The following is a 19,403-nucleotide window of genomic DNA, read 5'->3' as shown; positions in this document are numbered from 1 at the left end:
GTAAAGCAGATAACATTGAGAAAGTCTTCACCAGCAGCAAATGTATTAAAAATTACACCTTTTTCGTCCCTATCTCAGTTAGAAAGATGAGTTTTCCAACCTTACTCATTTTAAGTAGCTTAGTCTTCAAGATTCTTGGTTACAAGGGACAATCTGTTTTCAAGGACGTTGCTCATTATACATATGGGTATTACTATGGCCTTTACAACTTGCCTGCACACACTTACTGTTCAAAATTATCAGACTATCTGTATGTTTCATCTTCAGGTGACTAAAGAACTCACTGTACTTGATATTCAGCATTTCAGCTTTGGTTTTGACTGACTGCATGCAGTAGCTCCCAGGATCTCACTGGTGCTCCATGACTTTTACGTTCTTCTTTACACTGCCGATATTCACACTTCTGGATTCAGACCTGTTGTTTTCCCACACAAAAGACTCAATTTCCTAAAACATGCATGCGTGTTGGCAAGGTGGAAGGAGCTAAAGCAAAGATGCTGTAAATCAGTTGTCAGTCTCACTGAGCCTAGGTTTTCCTGGGGTAGTCAGCCAAGAGCAGCCAGCTCGGTATCACACAAGCTCAATGCACTCCCATTTGGGTTGCTGCTTCTCATCCCATCCTTATCCTCCACACGCTGTTACCAATCTTTATGGCAACAGCTGGTAGCTACAAGAGAAGAAGCTGCAAGAGCTACCTTAAAGAAGACCCAGACAGCACTGAGCCCCTGGTCTGAGAAGGATTATGACTTGTACCATGCTCTGGCAGGACAAGCAGGGAATGAAAAGAGCAAAGTAAATGAAAAGAGGGCCATGTAATCAACCCATCCCCAAGCAGACAAAACAAAACCAGTGCCATGTAGCACAATGGACTCCTTCCACGCCCTGAACATTGCCCAGAATAGCATCAGTGGTGTTGGAGACCAGGAGCCTTGTGTGCCTCTTCCCGATTCCTTCTCTTCTTCAAGATCAAATAAATGCATTCCAACCAAGCCACCACCAATGCCCAGGCTGGAGTAAGTGCTGCCTGCTTATGAGACTCTCTGGTCTAAAGTGAAGGCATATTTGGCGGGAGTTCAAAAAAAGAAGGGTTTTTTTTTTTTTTTTCCCAGCTATAAAAGCATGATAGTTGCATTTATAGCTGTCAGACTGAGCTCATCTACCATACCCACCCTCTACAGTCTCTAACTCAAAATGATTCAGCGTTGGCTGATGTAAATGGAATGGATTTACTTTAAAGGAAAAAATGATTTTTGGATGCCCATTAAATGTCACAGAGGAAATTCATGGCACGTAGGAAAACAACTGTGTACAGTACTGTTGAGCCAAGACTGTCTAACTGATGTTGTACTCATTATAGTCTAAGCATAGTAACAACATTTTTAATGAGCAGAAAGTAGGAAAAGCCTGATCTCCTTGTGGTGATACTGTGGCAACATTATTATTACTAAAAGCCTTGTTTCCTCCTTCTGATTTCTGACATGTGCTCAGGCTGGAGTCTGTAATATTATCTCAGCGCTCTGATCCTGCACACGTGTAGAAGGCCTCAGCGTTAGGAAAATAGTTATTACCAGGTGATTTGTTCCTGTTTCCAGAACCAAGCTTATTTCCAAGATTCCTGGGAGCGCCATTCCAGAAGGCAAGGAATCCCAATCCTGGCTGTTGTGCCACATCCATCCGAACCTCGCATGCCATTTCCAGATGTCAGCTCTGGCCCAGGGAGCGAAGCACAACACAGCAGCTTTGGGATAGCCTGAAATTCAGAAGAAAGTCGTCTCAAGTCCAGCTTTTTGCTACAGTATCACCAGGACCAAAAAAGAAGTACTTAGTATCTTTCTGTGCTTCCTTTCCTAAAATGGGTAGAAGATACTTCTTTACCTCACCAAGGTACTTGCCCCAGAAAGGCAGGAATTACATTTTTTCAATTAGATGGAGCATTTGAGCTTTCTGGGAATGGAGGCTTAGTTTGAGTTAACCTGGTTTCAGCGTACAGTTGCCTAATAGTTCCACAATAGCCACGTGTTTTGTTTTGTTCTGGTTTTTAATCTGAAATGGTATATGAAAAAGAGATTTGAAATACATTGCAATAAAGTCTCCAATCTTACTGACTTTCAGCAGAAATCTCCCTGATATTTACTGCCCAAATCTCAATTAATTAAGTGTAGCCATTAAAAGAAACTAAACCCACAGTGTTTCACAAAGGACAACTACTCTTCATTTCCTAACCATGCCAGTTAAAAAAAAAAAAAAAAAAAGCAAAGAAAAAAAGGGAACACAGGTTTTTTGAAAGCTCTTGTGGGATCATAGGATGATTCAGGTGGGAGGGGGCCTCAGGAAGTCCCTAGTCCAACCTCCTACTCAGGGCAGGGTCAGCTCTGAGCTTAGTGGGTTGCTCAGGGTTTAACCCAGCTGGGTCTTGAAAACCTCCAAAGGTGGAGACGGCACAGTCTCCCTGAGCAATCTGGACCAACTGCCTGCCTGCCTCCCGTAAGTGACAAAAGTCCGTCCTTAAATCCAGCCCAGTCCTCTCGTTTCATCTTGTCTCTGCTGTCTCTCATCCTCCCATCATGCACAACTATGAAGAGCATGGCTCCACCTGACCAATACCCTCCTCGTGGGCCCTGGGGGGTTGCTGTTAGGTCCCCCCACACAGCTGAACAATTCCTGCTCCTTCAGCCTCTCCTTGCAGGGAGGTCACCAGCCCCGATCAGCTCCAGGGCCCTCTGCTGAGTTTGCTCCAGCTTGTCCAAGTCTTTCCAGCAGTGGGACCCCAAACGTGGCCATGGGCATCCTAGATGTGGTCTAGCGAGTGCCGAGTAGGGAAGAAAAAAAAAAAAAAAGCTTTATGTCAGCCTTCTCCAGCATGGGAGGCTGACATTTCCCAAGCACTGAGGCAGGGGACATCCAAATCATACAGGATTTTGCCCACATCTAGATGCCTAGTTCCCCTGATCTTTCCTTGAAGACCCCAGCTTGAAATTACCCATGGTGTAAACACTCGGACTCTCATTTAACTGCTCGGCAGTGCCCGCGCAGCCCCTCGGGAACGGCAGGCTCGATGGCCGGCACCAGACGTCTCCCTGTGCAGCGGGAGGGAGGCCTTAAAAGACGGCCCGCCGCCCTCTTTGCGCGGTTCCTTATCCCAAAAAGCGGCAGGGAGCGGCCGCCCCAGGTGTCGCCCTCCGGCGGGTCCCAGGCCCGGGGCCTAGTAGGGCAGAGGCCGCGGAGCCGCCCAAGGGGCGAGGGCGGACGGCGCTGGGCCGCACCCCTCCTCGCGGCGGCGGCGATGAGGGCGGGCCGGCACCCGGAAGAGGAGCCTCCGCCGCCCGCCTGACTTCCCCGGCAGACAGGCAGGCAGGGAAGCAGGCAGGCAGGCGGGCGCCATGCTGCAGTTCTTGGTAAGGCTCCGCGGGGCGGCGGCGCCTCCATTTCGCGACGGGGCGGAGCGAGGCGGGCGGGGGCGGCGGCGGCGGCGGCGGGGCCGCTCCTAGGCGAGGGGAGGAAAGTCGCTGTGTGCGGTCACCGCCCGCACCCGCGCCCCGCGGGCGGCTCCGGGGAGGCCCGGCGGGAGGCCTTCCCCTGCCCGAGGGGCTGGCGGCGGCCTCTCCCCCTCAGCCCCGCGCTCGCCGCTGCGCGCCTCGGGTGCTCCCGCCCCGTGGCGTGACTCGGCCCCGTGGCCGTGAAGCTGCTTAGACGGGGCGACTGCGCCCAGTTCTGGCTCTCCAGCAGCGCAGCATCCTTGTGCGTGCGGCTTCAGGCGGTTTCCCTTCTCCGTCTCCTTCAAACCCGCCCTGACCCTTTGAGTCGCCTCGCCCCGCTTGTATGCCGCCGGGTTTGTCCCTGCTCCCCGCAGAGCGGTGCCCTAATACTGCTCTGAAAGTGAGACGTTCCTGCCTTGTTTTTTCTGCAAGTCGCGCCCTTAGTTTGCCTTAGAGATTCGGCAGATTTTGCTTGCTCACGGTGATGCCCTCCTGCTGCTCAAATTTCTTTGTCATAGCATGTGTACCGCCCTCCTTCTATGAGGGCAGGGGTTTTCAGTCCTTGGCATTTTGCTCACCTTTAAAAATTTATCGCTGGAGATGGGGATTTTTATTTATAGAAGTTAAGGCAAGGGATCACGTTTCATTACTGCCTTTCATTAACTCCCCTTAAGAATAGCAGAATTAATAGACTAAATGTTCTTATACTTTCCTCATTTTAATTTTCTGTCTTTCTGTATGTTCCCCTAAACTCTTCTGGGTGTCTGAGGTTAGATGCCTGGCTACTCTTCATTAAATACTTAATCAATGATGGCATTTTTACTGCCAAGTGTGGAGATAAATTACCTGACCAAAAAGATGCTGGTTTCTGCTGTAGCAAAGCATGGAAACAGCATCCTGTTTTTCATTCTAGTGATGTGAGGGATACTCTAGGGTTTTAGCTGCGTTCAGATATGTCCCAGTAAGTACAAACAATAAGTGATATTCTTTCATCTTTTGTTGGGGGAAGAGTAATTTAGCTGGCTAATAAGTTTCATACCAAGTGTTGATACAGAGCGAGAAGAGATGGCCTATTGTAAGTTGGGAGAGTCTTGAGTGGTTTTATGGAGTGAATAAATAAGACCTATTTCTTATCTCAACTTGGTAATAACAAGTATGAAAGCCTCAGTCATTTCTGTAGCTGTTTATAGTCTCTCGCCACTCCGCTGAAAACACTCAGTAAGGGTAAATACACATAGCTGCTCTCAAAGTTTCTGTGTTTATCAACTCTACTGCTTGCTGCTGATGTTTTTTGTTGCTAGATAAAACCCTCTTATTAATTATGACTTCTTGATTAGCACCTGAAAGTTAGAAAAAAGATGTACTAATTTTGGGTTTCTTCCCTCTTTGGGTGTAGATTGGGTGTTTGACTCCTGCTCTCCCTTGTTAGGGCTGTAGCAGGGAGATAAAGGGATAATCTCGCAAAACTTATATTTTTGCTATCCAGAGTTAAACATTAAATAAACATTTGTTTAAAGTGCAACTTAAAATGCTGGGTAGAAATTGGAAGACCCTGAACTCTCATCAGCTCTGTTGTCCTTCGTTAACATGCACATTTTAATTGGCTTTATGTTTTGCTTTCCACATAACTGAACTGAAAAATAATTGAGTTGAAAAATAGTGAATTTTTTCCCTCTGCTTGAATTGTCGGCTATAAAAATTAAAGGTAACTGTGTGGATTGCTCTTGAATGCAGTGCTAGACTTTTCAATAAAGGAGTACACTTAAAGGGAGTACCGATCTCAGTGCTATCTGTACCAAATAAGGTTTATCACACAGCAGAAGATGATAGTTGTCCCATCTTTGGAAATGTTCTAGGGTGAAAGCCTAGAAAACTCCTAAGAAACAAGAACCTGGTTTGTGTTTTCAAGTGAGTTCTCAGACAGTGCTAAAGATACAGGAAATTCTCCTCTGCTAGAATGATGCTCTGCATTAAGAGGAATCACAAGTCTGGTTTACACCAGTGCAATATTTGTTAGTGTCTCCCAGAGTACTACTTTAACTGATAATTAAAACCACAAGAGCAAATAATAACCAGTGCAGGCAGTACACACAAAAAGAACTCTACTTTTTCTTAAATTGTTAAAGCTAAGCTCCTTAAAAAGTAATAATAAACAAGGACTAAGACCAAAAATCTATTTAAGAAAATACTGAAGTAACTTGCAGCCACGGTTCATTTGGCAGTTTTCAACCATTTTTAGTTTTCTAGAGCTAGCTTTTCACCAGTGGTGCTTGTGGAGTCTGAGTCACTGAAAAGATGAGCTGTACTGTGTCCTGCTTTGGGCATGGAAAAGATGTCTAGTCAGTATGTGATGGTAAGGTTGTTATTGTGGACAGTGGTTTTATTTTTCTTAAAATATTCTTATTTGGACAGCAGTGACCATGAGCAATAACTATTTTCTTAAATAGAACTGGCCTCAGCTGCCATATAGAGTGATTTATCTACTGACGATGAATGAAGGCACAGTATTAGAAGTCTCTTCTTCCAAAATAGCCAAGTGAGCTTTCATAGTATAGGATGTACTTATTATCAAACGTAACAATAAAAAATAAAATCTAGGACCCTGGGGAGCTGCCGAAAGAAAATCTCATCCCCTTTCTTTGAAGAGAGGAATTTCTTTCCCTCTCAAAGCGTTGTTACACTTGAGGATCTTCCTCAGCTGGCAGGTAGGGACAAGGCCAGGAACTGTGCTTCTGTTTCGCTCATGTTCTCCTTCCAGGGTGCAGTTTCACAGACACCCTTCAGCAACTATGAGTTTGCACAGCTGTCAAAAGAGGTTGTGCCCAGCTTCCAACCAACAGTGCTTTCCTGCCTTAGAGGAGCCCCTAGATCAGAGTGGATTAGGCTGAAAACTAATCTCTTGGGGGCGAAGGGGTCTGGAAGGTGCACAATTGTTCGTCGTTGCAGAAGGAATGTAGCAGTTTTACATCAGTTTAAGTTGATGGGGAAGCTCTATTCTTAAACCTTTTAAGGTGAGACTGGGATCTCTTTGTAGTCAGAGCCTCTGTTCTGACTTTCAAGCTTATGAACCTTTTTGTTACTGTGTATTACTGTGTTCTGTCTTTGCATGCCTGTGTCTCTCCCCAGCATTGAGCGTTGTTTTAGTGGGGTGTTGCTCTAGGCTTTCCAGGCATGGACCAAGAGCTCAATGATATGTAGGTGCCTGCTGCTATCTCCCTCATTTTTATAGGAGTTACTGCCTTTGTGGGCATGCAAAGAATTTTGCAGACAAAGATGATCATAGCCTGATCCAAATAGTCTTGGAGATGTGTATTGAAAACACAACTGTGCTGTATTTTGGAAATGATGGTAAGGTTTTCCTGCTGAGGAAGTTGGGTAAAATTGCACCTGTCTGGAATAAAGGTGAGAAATTAAGTAGGAGTGGAGTTGAAACTCTTTAGTCTTCACATGACTTGCAATATTCCTTTTTTTTTTTTATTTTAACCAACATGCTTCTGATGGAAGGATGTTAACTATTCTTTTCTACCTTTCTTCCTTTTCAGCTTGGTTTTACTCTTGGCAATGTGGTTGGGATGTATCTGGCTCAAAACTATGATGTGAGTATCCTTGTATTCTCAGAGTTGAACCTATTCTGAACTGAAAATATAAGGCTGTTTTCCCTCAATCGGGATTAAACCAGTCTTTATTTTGATGGTTTATTGTATTTGAACAGAATGCAGATCGTATTGACTTTAGTTACAGATGAACTCAAATGTAAATGGAACCAAAACATCTACCTCTGACGTCTTGTCTGTGACAGAGTAATGCTGAGAGCCTTAACTAGTGTTGGGGCCCTAGAGCACAGATACTGTAACCAGGCATCTACATAGATAGAGAGAGGAGAAACAGAAAAGGTCTAGCAGCTGCTCATGGATTGTACCAGCATTAAAATACTGGTTTCCTGACTCTGATAGCCTGTCACAGTGTTCTTCATTCAGTACATCTGTTTGTTACTTGGGAATCCTTCAAGGCATCTGAAATTTCTGTCCTCTGTACCAGCAATGAAAATAAGTTTTGCCAGCTGTTCGGGAGAATTCAACACCCGTTCCTACTTCAAACAGTATATTGACCTGCTATCTTTCTTTCTTGCTTATCTCACAGTGAGAAAAGAGAGAAAGTGAACTTTCTTTCCTCAGCTTTCACAGTGAACTGAGAATTTTCACTGTGAGAGTTAGAGTAGAAGAAGAAGATTTAGAGCTAAGACTTCAATACAAGCTTTTGATTTCTGCAGAGTCAGCAGAATCCCTTGTAAGAGCAGTGCCACTTAGCTATTTACAGGCTAGAGGAGTTGATGAAATTTAACATACTTTTTTTTTTTCCTTATGCAATTTATATTAGCCTAGTTTAAAAAAAAAAGTTGTTGAGGCTCAAATCTCTGATGACATTTATGTTTTGCTTTCCTCCCATCTTTAGTATTGAAGTCATCTTGCTAGCAGAATTCTTATTTTCGCTCCTTGCTCATGGGCAAACTTTTGTGATGCTTCCTGTCCGGTCACCTCCAGTAAGAGTACTAATAAAAGGCTGGTGTTTCTTTCCAATATATGTCTTACGAAGTTATGAAAATGTAGTCATAAAAACATATTTGGGTGTATCAATATGTATTGTAAGCATGGTACAGTGCTTTTCTGGCAGCACTAGTAAAGTATTGCCACAAGAGGGGGACTTATGCTTTTGATTTGCAGGAAATGGTTCCCTGGGAATGTAACACTGACTTGCAGGATGAACATGGTAATTTTATTGCTGGTATTGAAGATAATTTGTTTTAGATGACATCTAAGATAAACTTGTGATAATGAGGTCCCAATTCTGCAGCTGTACGCACACGTGCTTAGTTATAAGCGCATGGAGGGTTCTGCTGACAGCAGTGGACTTCTCTTGGTTTAGCTTATAACTCAGGCATGTTACAGGCTGGGCTCTTTCTCAATTTCGCTTTCTCAAATGGAGCTTAACTTTGAAAGGGAAGGGAAGAGAGAAACTTATGATCTTACCTGTACTATCAGCCTCAAACCATGCAATGAGAGAACTGCAGTCTGTTTGATCTTACCTGTACTATCAGCCTCAAACCATGCAATGAGACAACTGCAGTCTGTTTGGATTAACTTCTGCTCTGTGGTCAGGTTACATATGAAGTAAAAGCCCATGATTTTTTTCACAACTACCAGTGGGAACTTTGCTTTACTTTCGTTTTAATCAGTTAGCTAGTAAAATCCTACGTTGTCAATTCCCAATTTTAGCTAGAGTCATGAGATAATCTATTCCTTGCCCTTAGAAGTTGCTTCTTTTTTTTCTTTTTTTAAAGTTGTCAAAATTTATTTTTGGATTACTTTATCAAAATGCTTTTATTTGCAAGAGAAAGCTGAGGTTTTGAAGTTCACAAGCGGTAAATTGAATTTTCATTCAAGCATGAAACTGCAAAAGCTGGCAATTTGCAATGCAGTAGAATTCCCTAGTGGGGGATTTTGGTTCCCACAAGATGGACCAGGAGAAGTATTTCTTCATAAATTTCTTGAACATATTTGCTGCTCTTGAACATCTCTTTTGTCTTGGTTTGTGACCAGTATAGTGCAATCTGATTTCCCCTCCAAAAGTCATTATTACAGTCTGTGCACCAGTGTTTAAATTGGCTTATTCTTGGCAGTTTGTCCTCTTTCAGTGAGGAAACTAGACTGGTCTTACTAAATTTCCTGTGAAGTGATCTTTTTTCCTCCCTCCTGTTCCCATCACCACTGGCTGGCTTTTAGTCTTAACAATCTAAAATATTTCTTGAAGCCTCATGTGAAGTGCTTTCATCTGCTGTTTGCTTGATGTTGTTTTGTTTTTAACCTCTGTGCAAGGTAACAGATCCTGGAAGCAAGTACCTTTTAGAAACCAGTTTAAACTTCATAGAATTTCTTGCTGTGTTTATGGTATTGTCTTTCCTGCTGAGGCTCATGTAGCTCAGGATTTTTTGTTAATTTGTGTGGTTTTTGTTTGTTTTTTGGTTTTGTCTTTAAAGATTCCTAACATTGCAAAGAAGCTTGAAGATTTTAAGAAGGATGTGGAAGCTAAGAAGAAACCTCCCAGCGACAAGTCCTAAGAGAGCAATGTTACCCAAGTCACCTCTGTGCATACATCAAGGATGCAATTTACCTTTCAGGCAACAAAGATCAAGTAGAGGGTTGGCATGGGAGGTTCCTCCACTTTTAGTCTCTTAGAACTGGAATGTCATTCTTTTGAAAGAGCAGCCGTGAACTTTTCCTGAGACTGATTTTCAAGGGTTTCAGAATTTGGATTTGCAGCTGATATGTGACTGGATAAGATCGTCTGTATTTTTTGTTATTGCTTTTCCTAATATTTTGTAACCCATTTTTACCTGATCCAACTGGAGTCCTGTTAATCCTGTTACTATGCGTACCTTGCACTTTGTAATACACTAGTTCTTAGAACATCGCCAGAAAAATTAAATGCATCAAGTAGTAACTTTCAGGGTTTCTTGTCATTTGTTGTGAGGAGCGGTACTTCACTGTCCTTAAGATCCACGTTCCATTATTGGAGATAGAAAGTTCATTTGTCAAACTATGAACCTGGAGGGAAGGGGGGAGCTCCTGCTTTTTCCGTTATGTTAAATGATCACTTTCAGCAGTGTAGACTTTGCACAAACATGGCTGATTTCAAAAAGTGTAAAAGGCCATCAACTTTAACCTACGTTTCAAATTCATTGTTTCTTCTATTATTGCCTCTTCCTCCTCTCTCCCTTCTGCTTGGTTGTTTGAGGGATGTCTCTGGAGTGATGGGGAGGATGGGAGAGAGAAGAGTTATCTTCCATAAGTTGTAATCGGGGCACATGGAGGTCAGCAGTTACATTGTGAATCCAAACCGTTCACTCTATGTACTTAATGATCCAGTTTGTGTAATTGTTCTAAGTACGCTTTTTTTACTGTCTCTTGGTGTGGAACAAGGATTAGAGCTCAGTGTTTATATCAGATATGTCTGGTATTCCCATTACTTCCTCATTCCTGTGCATGATCTTCAGCCCATTGCCTTTGCATTTGGTTCAGTTGTCTACCATGTATTTTCTTAGGGTAAGAACCATTTATCTGCTGTCCCCCTTACTGTTTATCTGGTATGCTCCTCTTCACCCACTGCTGCCACTAAAAACCCTCGTGTGTGAGAAAATACACATTGTATTGTAGCACTGTCTTCTGTTTGAATGGAAAGCAAAGTCTGCATTTGGAAACTATAGTTTTGCACAAATTCTGTTGTAAATTCTGAAGAAGATATCCCAGTAATTTGAATAGATGTAAGTTTTATTAATTCAGCAATCTATCAAATAAAATTTATTTAATTTTTTTTCTGTAAAATAGAACAGTCCTGTCAACTCTGTAAGGTGGCTTAAATCACTGAGTCCCCTTGACAGTCTTTTGCAGGATGTGAAGGACAAAGAAAAGTACCAGAAAGATATTCTCCTTGCTTTTATTAACAATGCCTGGTGATGGACCGCTATGGACAAGTAGGAGGAACAAGCACAGTGAACGGCCTCCTCCACTCCTTCAGGCTCTTGATTAAAGCATACCTAGAGTCCTTCTCCCTTTAGTGTTTTAGTTAGGATAAGGACTGTGCCTTCAAAGTGAATTGTCCTTTTACCACATTTTCATTCTCATCGTGGGAAAACTGTAGAGCACATGGACTGGATTCCTTTCAGAAGAGACTAAACCAGAAGATGTGCTTTGATCTCTAATGGGTGTTTAGTCCATGAGACAGGCCTTGAGACATTCAGAGGGAAAATATCCCAAGCTTTGGGCACTAACTGTTTTGCTCTGTAGACCCAGTGGACTGTGCTGTTTGAGATAAACATAGCATGAAAGCTTTTAAGTACAGGGCTCCCCATGTACCTGCTGTAATTTTCACCCTCTACCCCAAAGCCTTTAACTCAGACATATCTGGGTGGATTCCAAGCTCAGGAGTTTTCACTAAATCAGCAAAGCCACATTTAAAGATTACCTTATGCCAAACTTTCACTTCCTTTTCCGAAGTTTGGTGATGGCAGAGTTCTTCCACAATGCAGTTCTACAATTGAGGAAAGTATTTCTCATCTAAAGATTCTCCTTCTTAAAGAATATTTATATTTACATGAGAAATATTTCACCTGTAATTTCCCCTCCTTCCTTTCGCCATCTGCCCTGAAATGTGTAGCTGACAGAAAAGCTTTCAGCCTTTGCTAATAAATATTTGGCAAGTTTAAAAGCCAATCTTAGTAGCTATACTACCAACTCTTCCTATCGTAAACACTCAAAAAACATGAACTGGGAGAAATAATTTTGACCACCTAGCATTAGTGATCAGAAACCTTATGGTAGCAGTATGTGTTGAAGATGCCAAGAACGTGCTTGGTGAAGGGAGTTCACAAATAAAGTACAGCCATGTTTAGCTATTACTGAAGTAGTAGTGTACGCTCTGGTCTTTGAAAGGGGTTTCCGTTGGCTTTTATGGAATTCAGACCAGACTGAAGGAACTGTCTTCCACACACAAAAACTTTTCCATAGGGTGAGACAGCACTGCACAGCTGTTTTAATGCTTTCATGAATATGATGAACTTAGTTTTCCTCAGCTTCCCTTTGTTTTTTTGTTTCCCCTGTTTGTTCTTTCCTATTCTTGAGCAGAGTATTGAAAAATACTGGCTCTAACCCATTCATATTTCTTTGCTTGTCATATAAAATTATGTTAGTGTTTAAAATTGGATTATTTCTTTCCTCAAACATGCTTTATGTTCTTCCCTTTCTTTACACAGAGATGAGAAGGGAAATAAAATTCAAAATCTCTATGTTTGTTGCCAAACAGGCCTGCGTTACTCTAAAAGTGTAATTTGGAGCTGAAACTGTCAGCTGAGCATTCCCAGTAGATATTAGAATATTTTTTTTCCTATCAGATTATGAAGTGGACCAGCCACAGCTGTAGTGCTGTAGAAACAATATATGCTCATTAATATTAAAGACAGGACTTCAAACACTTTCACACTGTTTGCAACACTTTCCATTTTAGCTCAAGCTGTCTTTTTTGTCCCACGTAGTAAGCTGAAGAGCTGGATAACATTATAACACAGTTCTTGTCGACTTTGCATCTACTCTATATCACATTTTGCCTAACTGATTCAGCCTGAGGCTATCCTAGATGATACTAGAAGTTAACCTTGTATTTCAGAAGGCAGGAAGTCCGCACGGGTGATGACTGCTTGATGCAGATCTTGCATCTGACGGCTCAGAGGGGCTTTGGATGCAGTGATATCATAGGAGGTCACACAGGATGAATGCACCTTCAAGATACCTAGGAACAAGTTTCCCACTTAATATGGGTACTGTGGATTTCTGCATGTTCAAAATGCCTATGTGGACAGCTGGAATTGGCAGCTAAAACATGCAGTCTTCCTTCCTTTGGTAAAAGCTCTTAGGATAAATGCGTTTGTATCCATTTTCATGTATTGATTCTTTTGAGACATGTCGTAGGAGCTGAAGGTTTGAGGCAAAAGGGGAGGAAAGGAATATATGAGCGACTTACAGACTTCTAAAATATTTACTGTGGATTGAGACTGTTATCTTGTGATGGAAAATGCTGCCCTAATGCTTTTGTAGACCATCTTCCATTGAATACAGTGAAGAGTTAATACTGAAAATACACGAAATGCCAAAAATGCTAATTATTAGCTTACTGGGCACCAGAGCTCAAATAAAGACGGTGGATTTAGTCACAGAACTTCACTAACATGAATGCTCAGTGGTGCCATTTTATGTCACAGAACCACAGGCCCTTGTCTCATGATGTGTGCTCCATCCCTTGATCTTCGTGGCCCTTGGGTAGGACTCGCTCCAGTATGCCCATGTGCCTGTTGTACTGGGGAGCCCAGAACTGGACATAGCAGTTCAGATGTGTTTCACCAGGGCTAAGAAAAGGGGAAGGATCACCTCCTCCCTCAACCTGTGGAGAATGCTCTGCCTAATGCAGCTCAGGGTGCTGTTGGCTTTCTTTGTCTCGAGGGCACATTGCTGACTCATGTTCAACTTGTCTACCAGGACCCCCAGGTCTTTTTCTATAAAGCTGCTTTCCAGCTAGTTGGCTCCAGCTTGTACTGGTGTGTGGGATTATTCCCCCCCAAATAAGGGGCTTCGCATCTCCCTTTGCTGAACTTCATGAGATTCATGTCCATCCACTTCTCTGGCCTGTGAAGGTCTTTCTGAATGACAGCACAGCCATCTTGTGCATCAACTTCTCCTCCCAATTTCGTATTGTCTATAAACTTCCTAAGGGTGCACTCTGTTCTATTGTCCAGGCCATTAATAAATATGCCAGTGTTCAATAATTCAATATTGGCCCTGGTATTTTCCCCTGGGGTATACCACTAGAGACTGGCCTCCAGCTGGACTTTGTGGTGCTGACCGCAACCCTTTAAGCCCAACACTTCAGCCGGTTTTCAATCCACCTTACCGTTCACTTATCTAGTCCATGCTTCCTCAATTTGTCTGTGAGGTGGTTGTAGAAGGCCATGTCAAAAGCCTTGCCAAACAACATACATTGATCTCCCCTCATCCACCAAGCTAGTCATTTTGTTGTACAAGTGCCAGGCTGGTCAGGCATCATTTCCCCTTCATTAAATCATACTGATTATTCCCAATCACTTTCCTGTCCTTCGTATGTTCGGAAACAGCTTCCAGGAGGATTTGCTCCACCACCTTCCCAAGGATCGATGTGTGACTGACCAGCCTGTAGTTCCCCAAATCTTCCTTCTTGAAGATAGGAGTGACATTTGCTTTCTTCCAGTCCTCAGGGGCCTCCCTGGATCACCACAACCTTTCAAAGACAATAGAGAGTGGCCTCACAATGACATCGGCCAGCTTCCTCAACATTTCTTTAGATTTCCTTTTGCAGCTGGTGTGGCTATATAGGCCCTTGACTCTCAATTTTGTAACAAGAAGGGCCTCTATAGGCCTCCCAGGTGAGACTGGCCAGGGCCATTAAGACACTGAGGGCCCTGGCATTGGCTTTCCTAACTCCATCCGAGTCAGTTAAATCACTAGTACCTCCAGCTGCCTTCTGTAAAAATGGGTTATACTGCAGAGGAATTACTCAAGGACAGGGAAAAGTTTAATGAAGCCAACTCTTTTTCTTTATGTTTTTACGTTAGGTAGCATCATCTACATCAGAAACTTTTATTATGAATTCAGGTAAAGATACGTGACTCCTGTTAATATAGAGTATCACTCTTCACAGTGATTTCTGATGAGTAAAGTAATGTAGTGGTGATCTGGCAGCACAGGATATTTCTCAGTGGTGATGCTGCAGGGAGTTGTGGTATCACTCAAAAAATTTATTGCCTTTGTGAAGGCAGAATTTTTCAACTGCGGTTCTCCTTTGTGGTTTGTCTTTGTCCTGTGGTGCTGGCAGCTGTGTGCACCACCAGTTGTTACGACTCCTCTATGTGTGCTTTCTTGGAGAGATTTGTTATACATGCTGAGCATCTGGAAATGTGCTTTGAAGGGCCCAGACTACAGTTGGCCCAGATTACAGATGGCCCGACTACTGACGAAATTGAAATGTTGGAAAGGAAGAAATTGGAATTTTCAAAATTAATAATGAGTTGGTTTCATAAGCCTAGATTATATCTGTGTTTGCAGAAACATGATTGTGAATTGGTATTCGTATGTAAAAATCAATATCTGCTGTATGTGATGCAGAATTATTTTGAATATTAGGAAGTGATGGTGGATATCGGAGTGCATATGTTGCTGGTAAACTCCATAGAGAAATTTCCTGTACAGCTTTTTTTATTTTTGCCTCAGAGGGAGAAGAAAGAAATACTTAGTTCTATTTCTTATACTTCTTGGTGGTATATGCTAACCTTTACTTTACAAAGTCCCAAGCCAAGGTCATTTTTACTGAATTTTACTGAGATAAGATGGCTGTGGAGGTTATTTGCTTTTTCACCTGAAACATAAGTTAATCACAGATGGTCAAATTTACTTTCTTTCCACCAAAGTCAGTTCTGGCTTTAGTCTTTAACACATCTGGAAAATACCTAAATACCCCATTCCTGTAAATCACCAATTCAAACCATAACTTCACTAGTAACTTTCCTACCCCGTGAGCCCAAATGCTGGAGTGGAACATACTGTTGGTTTTCTGTGTGAAAAGAGGGATTCTGCAACCTTTCATCACGCTGATTAGAGCCCTTCTGTGACAACTGCACCTTTGGGTTCAAAGAGGCAATCCAAGTAGGAAGATACTAATCACTGCATGAAAAAAAATATAAGGGCTTGTCTTAAATTCTATTATTCACATTTTCTGCAAACCAGAGAGAATTGAACAACCTGTGTACAAGTATTAAGTACAGCTATCATGCTCTGCTTTTTTTTCCTGAGAAATAAAGCATTACTCTGTCAGCTACAGAATGAGGAATTGCTCAGTATAAATCACCTCGGTTTACTTCAGTGAAATTGTTCAGGTTTTATATCACTGTGAAAAAAAATATATATGTAGCCTTAATAGGATTCTAGTAAAAGGTAATATAAAACTGTAAGATAAAATAATATACTGCTAGTAGTTAATGTGATTATACTTTTTGGATAGGAATCTTAAATTCTGGGCTGAAAGCAGAACTTTTGTTTTGAGGTCTTTATGTATGTGCTGAATGTTGAAAGCATCTGGAAATCGCTTAATTTGAAATCAGGCTTATCTCCCCTCTGAAGAAAAGATTTCAGCTTTGGTTATTGGTAGAGACAAATCTGAAATCGGGTGACAGTATGCTATACATTACCAGTGAAAATTTCCCACTTCTTTGTCCACTTGCCATTTATTTTAATTAAAAAAAAAAGCAGCGATCAGCACCCATTGCTGTCACACTATGAGCCATGCAGCTTGCCCAACCCTAAGCTCGTTGTTCATCTGCTGCTATTTTCCTTCGTGATATTCAGATTCTGCCACTAAATACTTTCTCATGTACTTTCTTATGTCTTCAGTGAAATGAAAGGAATCATACATGTACGTCTAAGGGCAGAATCTGGCTGTGGTGCATGCACTGACTGATCTGATATGGGAGAAAGGGCCAGTACAGCACACTGCCTTCCTGCAAATGCCTGGTGGGACATGGCAGTGACAAGTGCCAGCAGCTGTGGACATGGAAGCGTGCTGAGAACACTGATACAGAAGGGAAGGCTGCTGGGGAAACTCCTTGCCCAAGTCCACTCCAAATTTCTCTGCACCAGTCTCGTGAGACACAAACTATGCCAGAGACTTATGGCAATGTTTCTGAAGAAATATTGCTTGAGATGTGCAACACAGCACCAAGTAATTTCCATTTACCTAGTGCTATTGGTGTTATTACCGAAGAGTGTTGGTGGCCACCCTGTTTGATTTGTGAGTAATCCTAGACCTCCCTAAAGCTGATTGGCATGCCAGCTGCTCGTCTCGCTTGCAAATGAGAATATCCCATGTTCATATCCCCTGGGAAAGGTGTGGGATAGCAAGGCCTGATGGGAGCTGAGCTGAGCTGAGCGGAGAAATAAGAATTAGGAGGGTGGAGAGTGATTTGTTGCTGAGCAGCTATGCAATTTGAAGGTGATGGTGGATGAAGTGTGAAGTGAAAAGGATTAGAAGATGAGTGCACAGTAAAAGGCACAGAGCGACTAAAGCCTTGGGAAGAGAGCAAGCCAGAAAGAGAGTTTCTTGGCAGGGGGAGAATGATTGAAAGTAACTTTGGGGACTGTGAACAAAGAGATGTCCTGCTTGTGCGTGGGGACAGGACCCTTGGTACTGTAGACACCCCCACCCACTGAAGTGCTTGTTCCTCGAGAAAGTTGCCCATCTTGGTGGACAGGCGTTGCAGCCTCTGTCTCCTGCTTCAGCGGCTTCGGTGCTGGGTGCAGCTTGGGCTGGGAGGGAGGCTGGGGTGCCTCTGCTTTGAGCACCATGTCGGGGTCTGTGCCCAGCAGCATCTGCTTGCTGAGGAGCAGGAAGACGCCCAGGAAGGGGAGCCGGAGTGGTGTGGAGGATCTGGATCCCAGAGGAAGGCATGAGTTTTGTATGCTGGGGTGCAGCAGAGCAGCAAGCTCAAGATAGGGGGAACACGGGAATCAGGGAGGTGAGAAGGGTTGAAAAAGTGAGGCTGAGATCTTCTTTCATGGATTAGGAGGGCATGGGGATGCAGTGAGCCATTGATTCACAGAAGCACTTTGTTTTTCAAAACCAAATTTACAGGAAGTACTGTGAATAGAAATTGTTTTGCTAAGGGATGCTGCCTTCTGCTTTTGGTACAAGGGCTACGATGTGCTTTTGTGATTTGCTCATTTTGCTTCCCCTCTGCCAACCTATGACCTCTTACTGTATCTGTTTATTTCCAAGACAAGTCTGTGGGATCCCTCTGTTTTGACAGAAGCAGTAAACCAACACCTCCTGCTGTCTCAACACTACTTCCCTAAAGGCTTGGTGGGTTATGAGGTGAAATATATCCTATTTATATATTCTCACAGAGCACCAGAATATGCAGTAGTGAATAATTTATTTTATTGACATTTTATTTATGCAGAATAGGTATTCACACTAACATCTAGAGAGCCTAGATTGTAAGTGGAAAGCATAAAAAATCATTAAAGTATATATATAAAGAGCATGATTACATGAGATCCAATCATCCTAACATACAGCTTAAATGCATTGACATTAAAGAAATGATTAAAAACAGGACATGACACAAGAGAAGGTTTACTGAGTATCACAGGCATCCAGTCAGAAAAACAGGGCATTCACTTTGCAGGTGATAAAGAGGTTGGCCTTTTGGTTTGGTAGTTAGCCGCTCTATGTCACAGTTTCCTACGTTTGAACTTCCTGTTCTCTGGGCTGCTAGAGAGCAGGTGGGTGTGATGTTCAAGTGAACGCACATGATGAAGAGAGACACCAGCACCACTCCGCTTCAGCCCTCTCCCTTCTTACTCATGGAGCAGCACTGAGTGCCATCTTGGATGAGACTGTACTTTCTCTGTCAGGGGAATCGTAACTGCAGAACTATCTGAACAGCAGCCAAAGAGAGAGGAGAGCAATGGGTCTGCTGGCCTGGTAAGGTTTTGCTGGTCACAGCTTCCCCTGCTGAAAAAGCTCCCACTGCAGTACATTGATAAGGAAAGAAGGTATTGACCAAAACTTTCTATCTGTTTCTGAAGCTCTTCCTTCCAAAGCAGAGATTGCAAGTACCGCAATATTGGAAACTTTATACTAGTGCTGTGGGGAAAAAAAAATCTCCTTCCCAGAAGACTTCTCCTTCCTATCTGTTTGGTGGTTTCTATTATCCATTTGAAGTGCTGTAGCTGGTAGTTGATAGCTGTATTTCTTTCCAGGCCATATGCATTAGCTGGGAAAGCTTTTTTCCAACACAGTGATGACTCACCTCAAAAGAAGAATAATAATTTGCCTTTAAAAGAAGTAGGCTTATAAAACGCTAGGTTTGGGAATAAGACTCACTTTTCATTCACCGTAGGAGTCAATGGTAGGATTGAATATCCTACTACTGAGTACACCAGTGTATGTATACTTGTCTTCTGTCATTGAGAGTCCTATATCCCCTGTTTTACAAGTCCTACACAATTGTTCTAGGGCATGAAAAAGCCATAGGCAGAGAATCTGGAGGAGGGGTTTTTTTCAGGGTTATGGCATCACAGGGAAAGCAACGATAGAGCAAAGCTAATCTCTCTTTTTAACTCATGCTGATTTTCAGGACTGAAAAGCTTTTGCAGAAGACCTCCCTGTGGATTTTCCTCATGGTTTGCTATGGATCCTGGTTCTATGTATACACAAGTTTTCTCCTTTCTTTCATATGTGCAATATAGGTTTAATGTTTTGTCCCAACTCACTTTGGTCTTGCACTTTTTTCTT

General features: G+C 42.7%; 1 protein-coding gene across 1 annotated transcript; it reads left to right on the top strand.

Moving 5' to 3' along the window:
* Positions 1-3,290: 3,290 nt before the first annotated feature.
* STMP1 (short transmembrane mitochondrial protein 1) lies at positions 3,291-9,974 on the top strand. Its single transcript, XM_076340428.1, has 3 exons — positions 3,291-3,395; positions 7,019-7,072; positions 9,511-9,974. Exons 1-3 carry the CDS (start codon positions 3,381-3,383, stop codon positions 9,589-9,591), a joined length of 150 nt encoding a protein of 49 aa, XP_076196543.1. The 5' UTR covers positions 3,291-3,380; the 3' UTR covers positions 9,592-9,974.
* The last annotated feature ends 9,429 nt before the right edge of the window (positions 9,975-19,403 follow it).

Source organism: Aptenodytes patagonicus, chromosome 1, assembly GCF_965638725.1.
Source record: "Aptenodytes patagonicus chromosome 1, bAptPat1.pri.cur, whole genome shotgun sequence".
In the NCBI taxonomy this organism is placed as follows: Eukaryota; Metazoa; Chordata; class Aves; order Sphenisciformes; family Spheniscidae; genus Aptenodytes; species Aptenodytes patagonicus.
The sequence above is the reverse complement of the archived record's forward strand: the minus strand, read 5'-3'. Positions and strand labels throughout refer to the sequence as shown.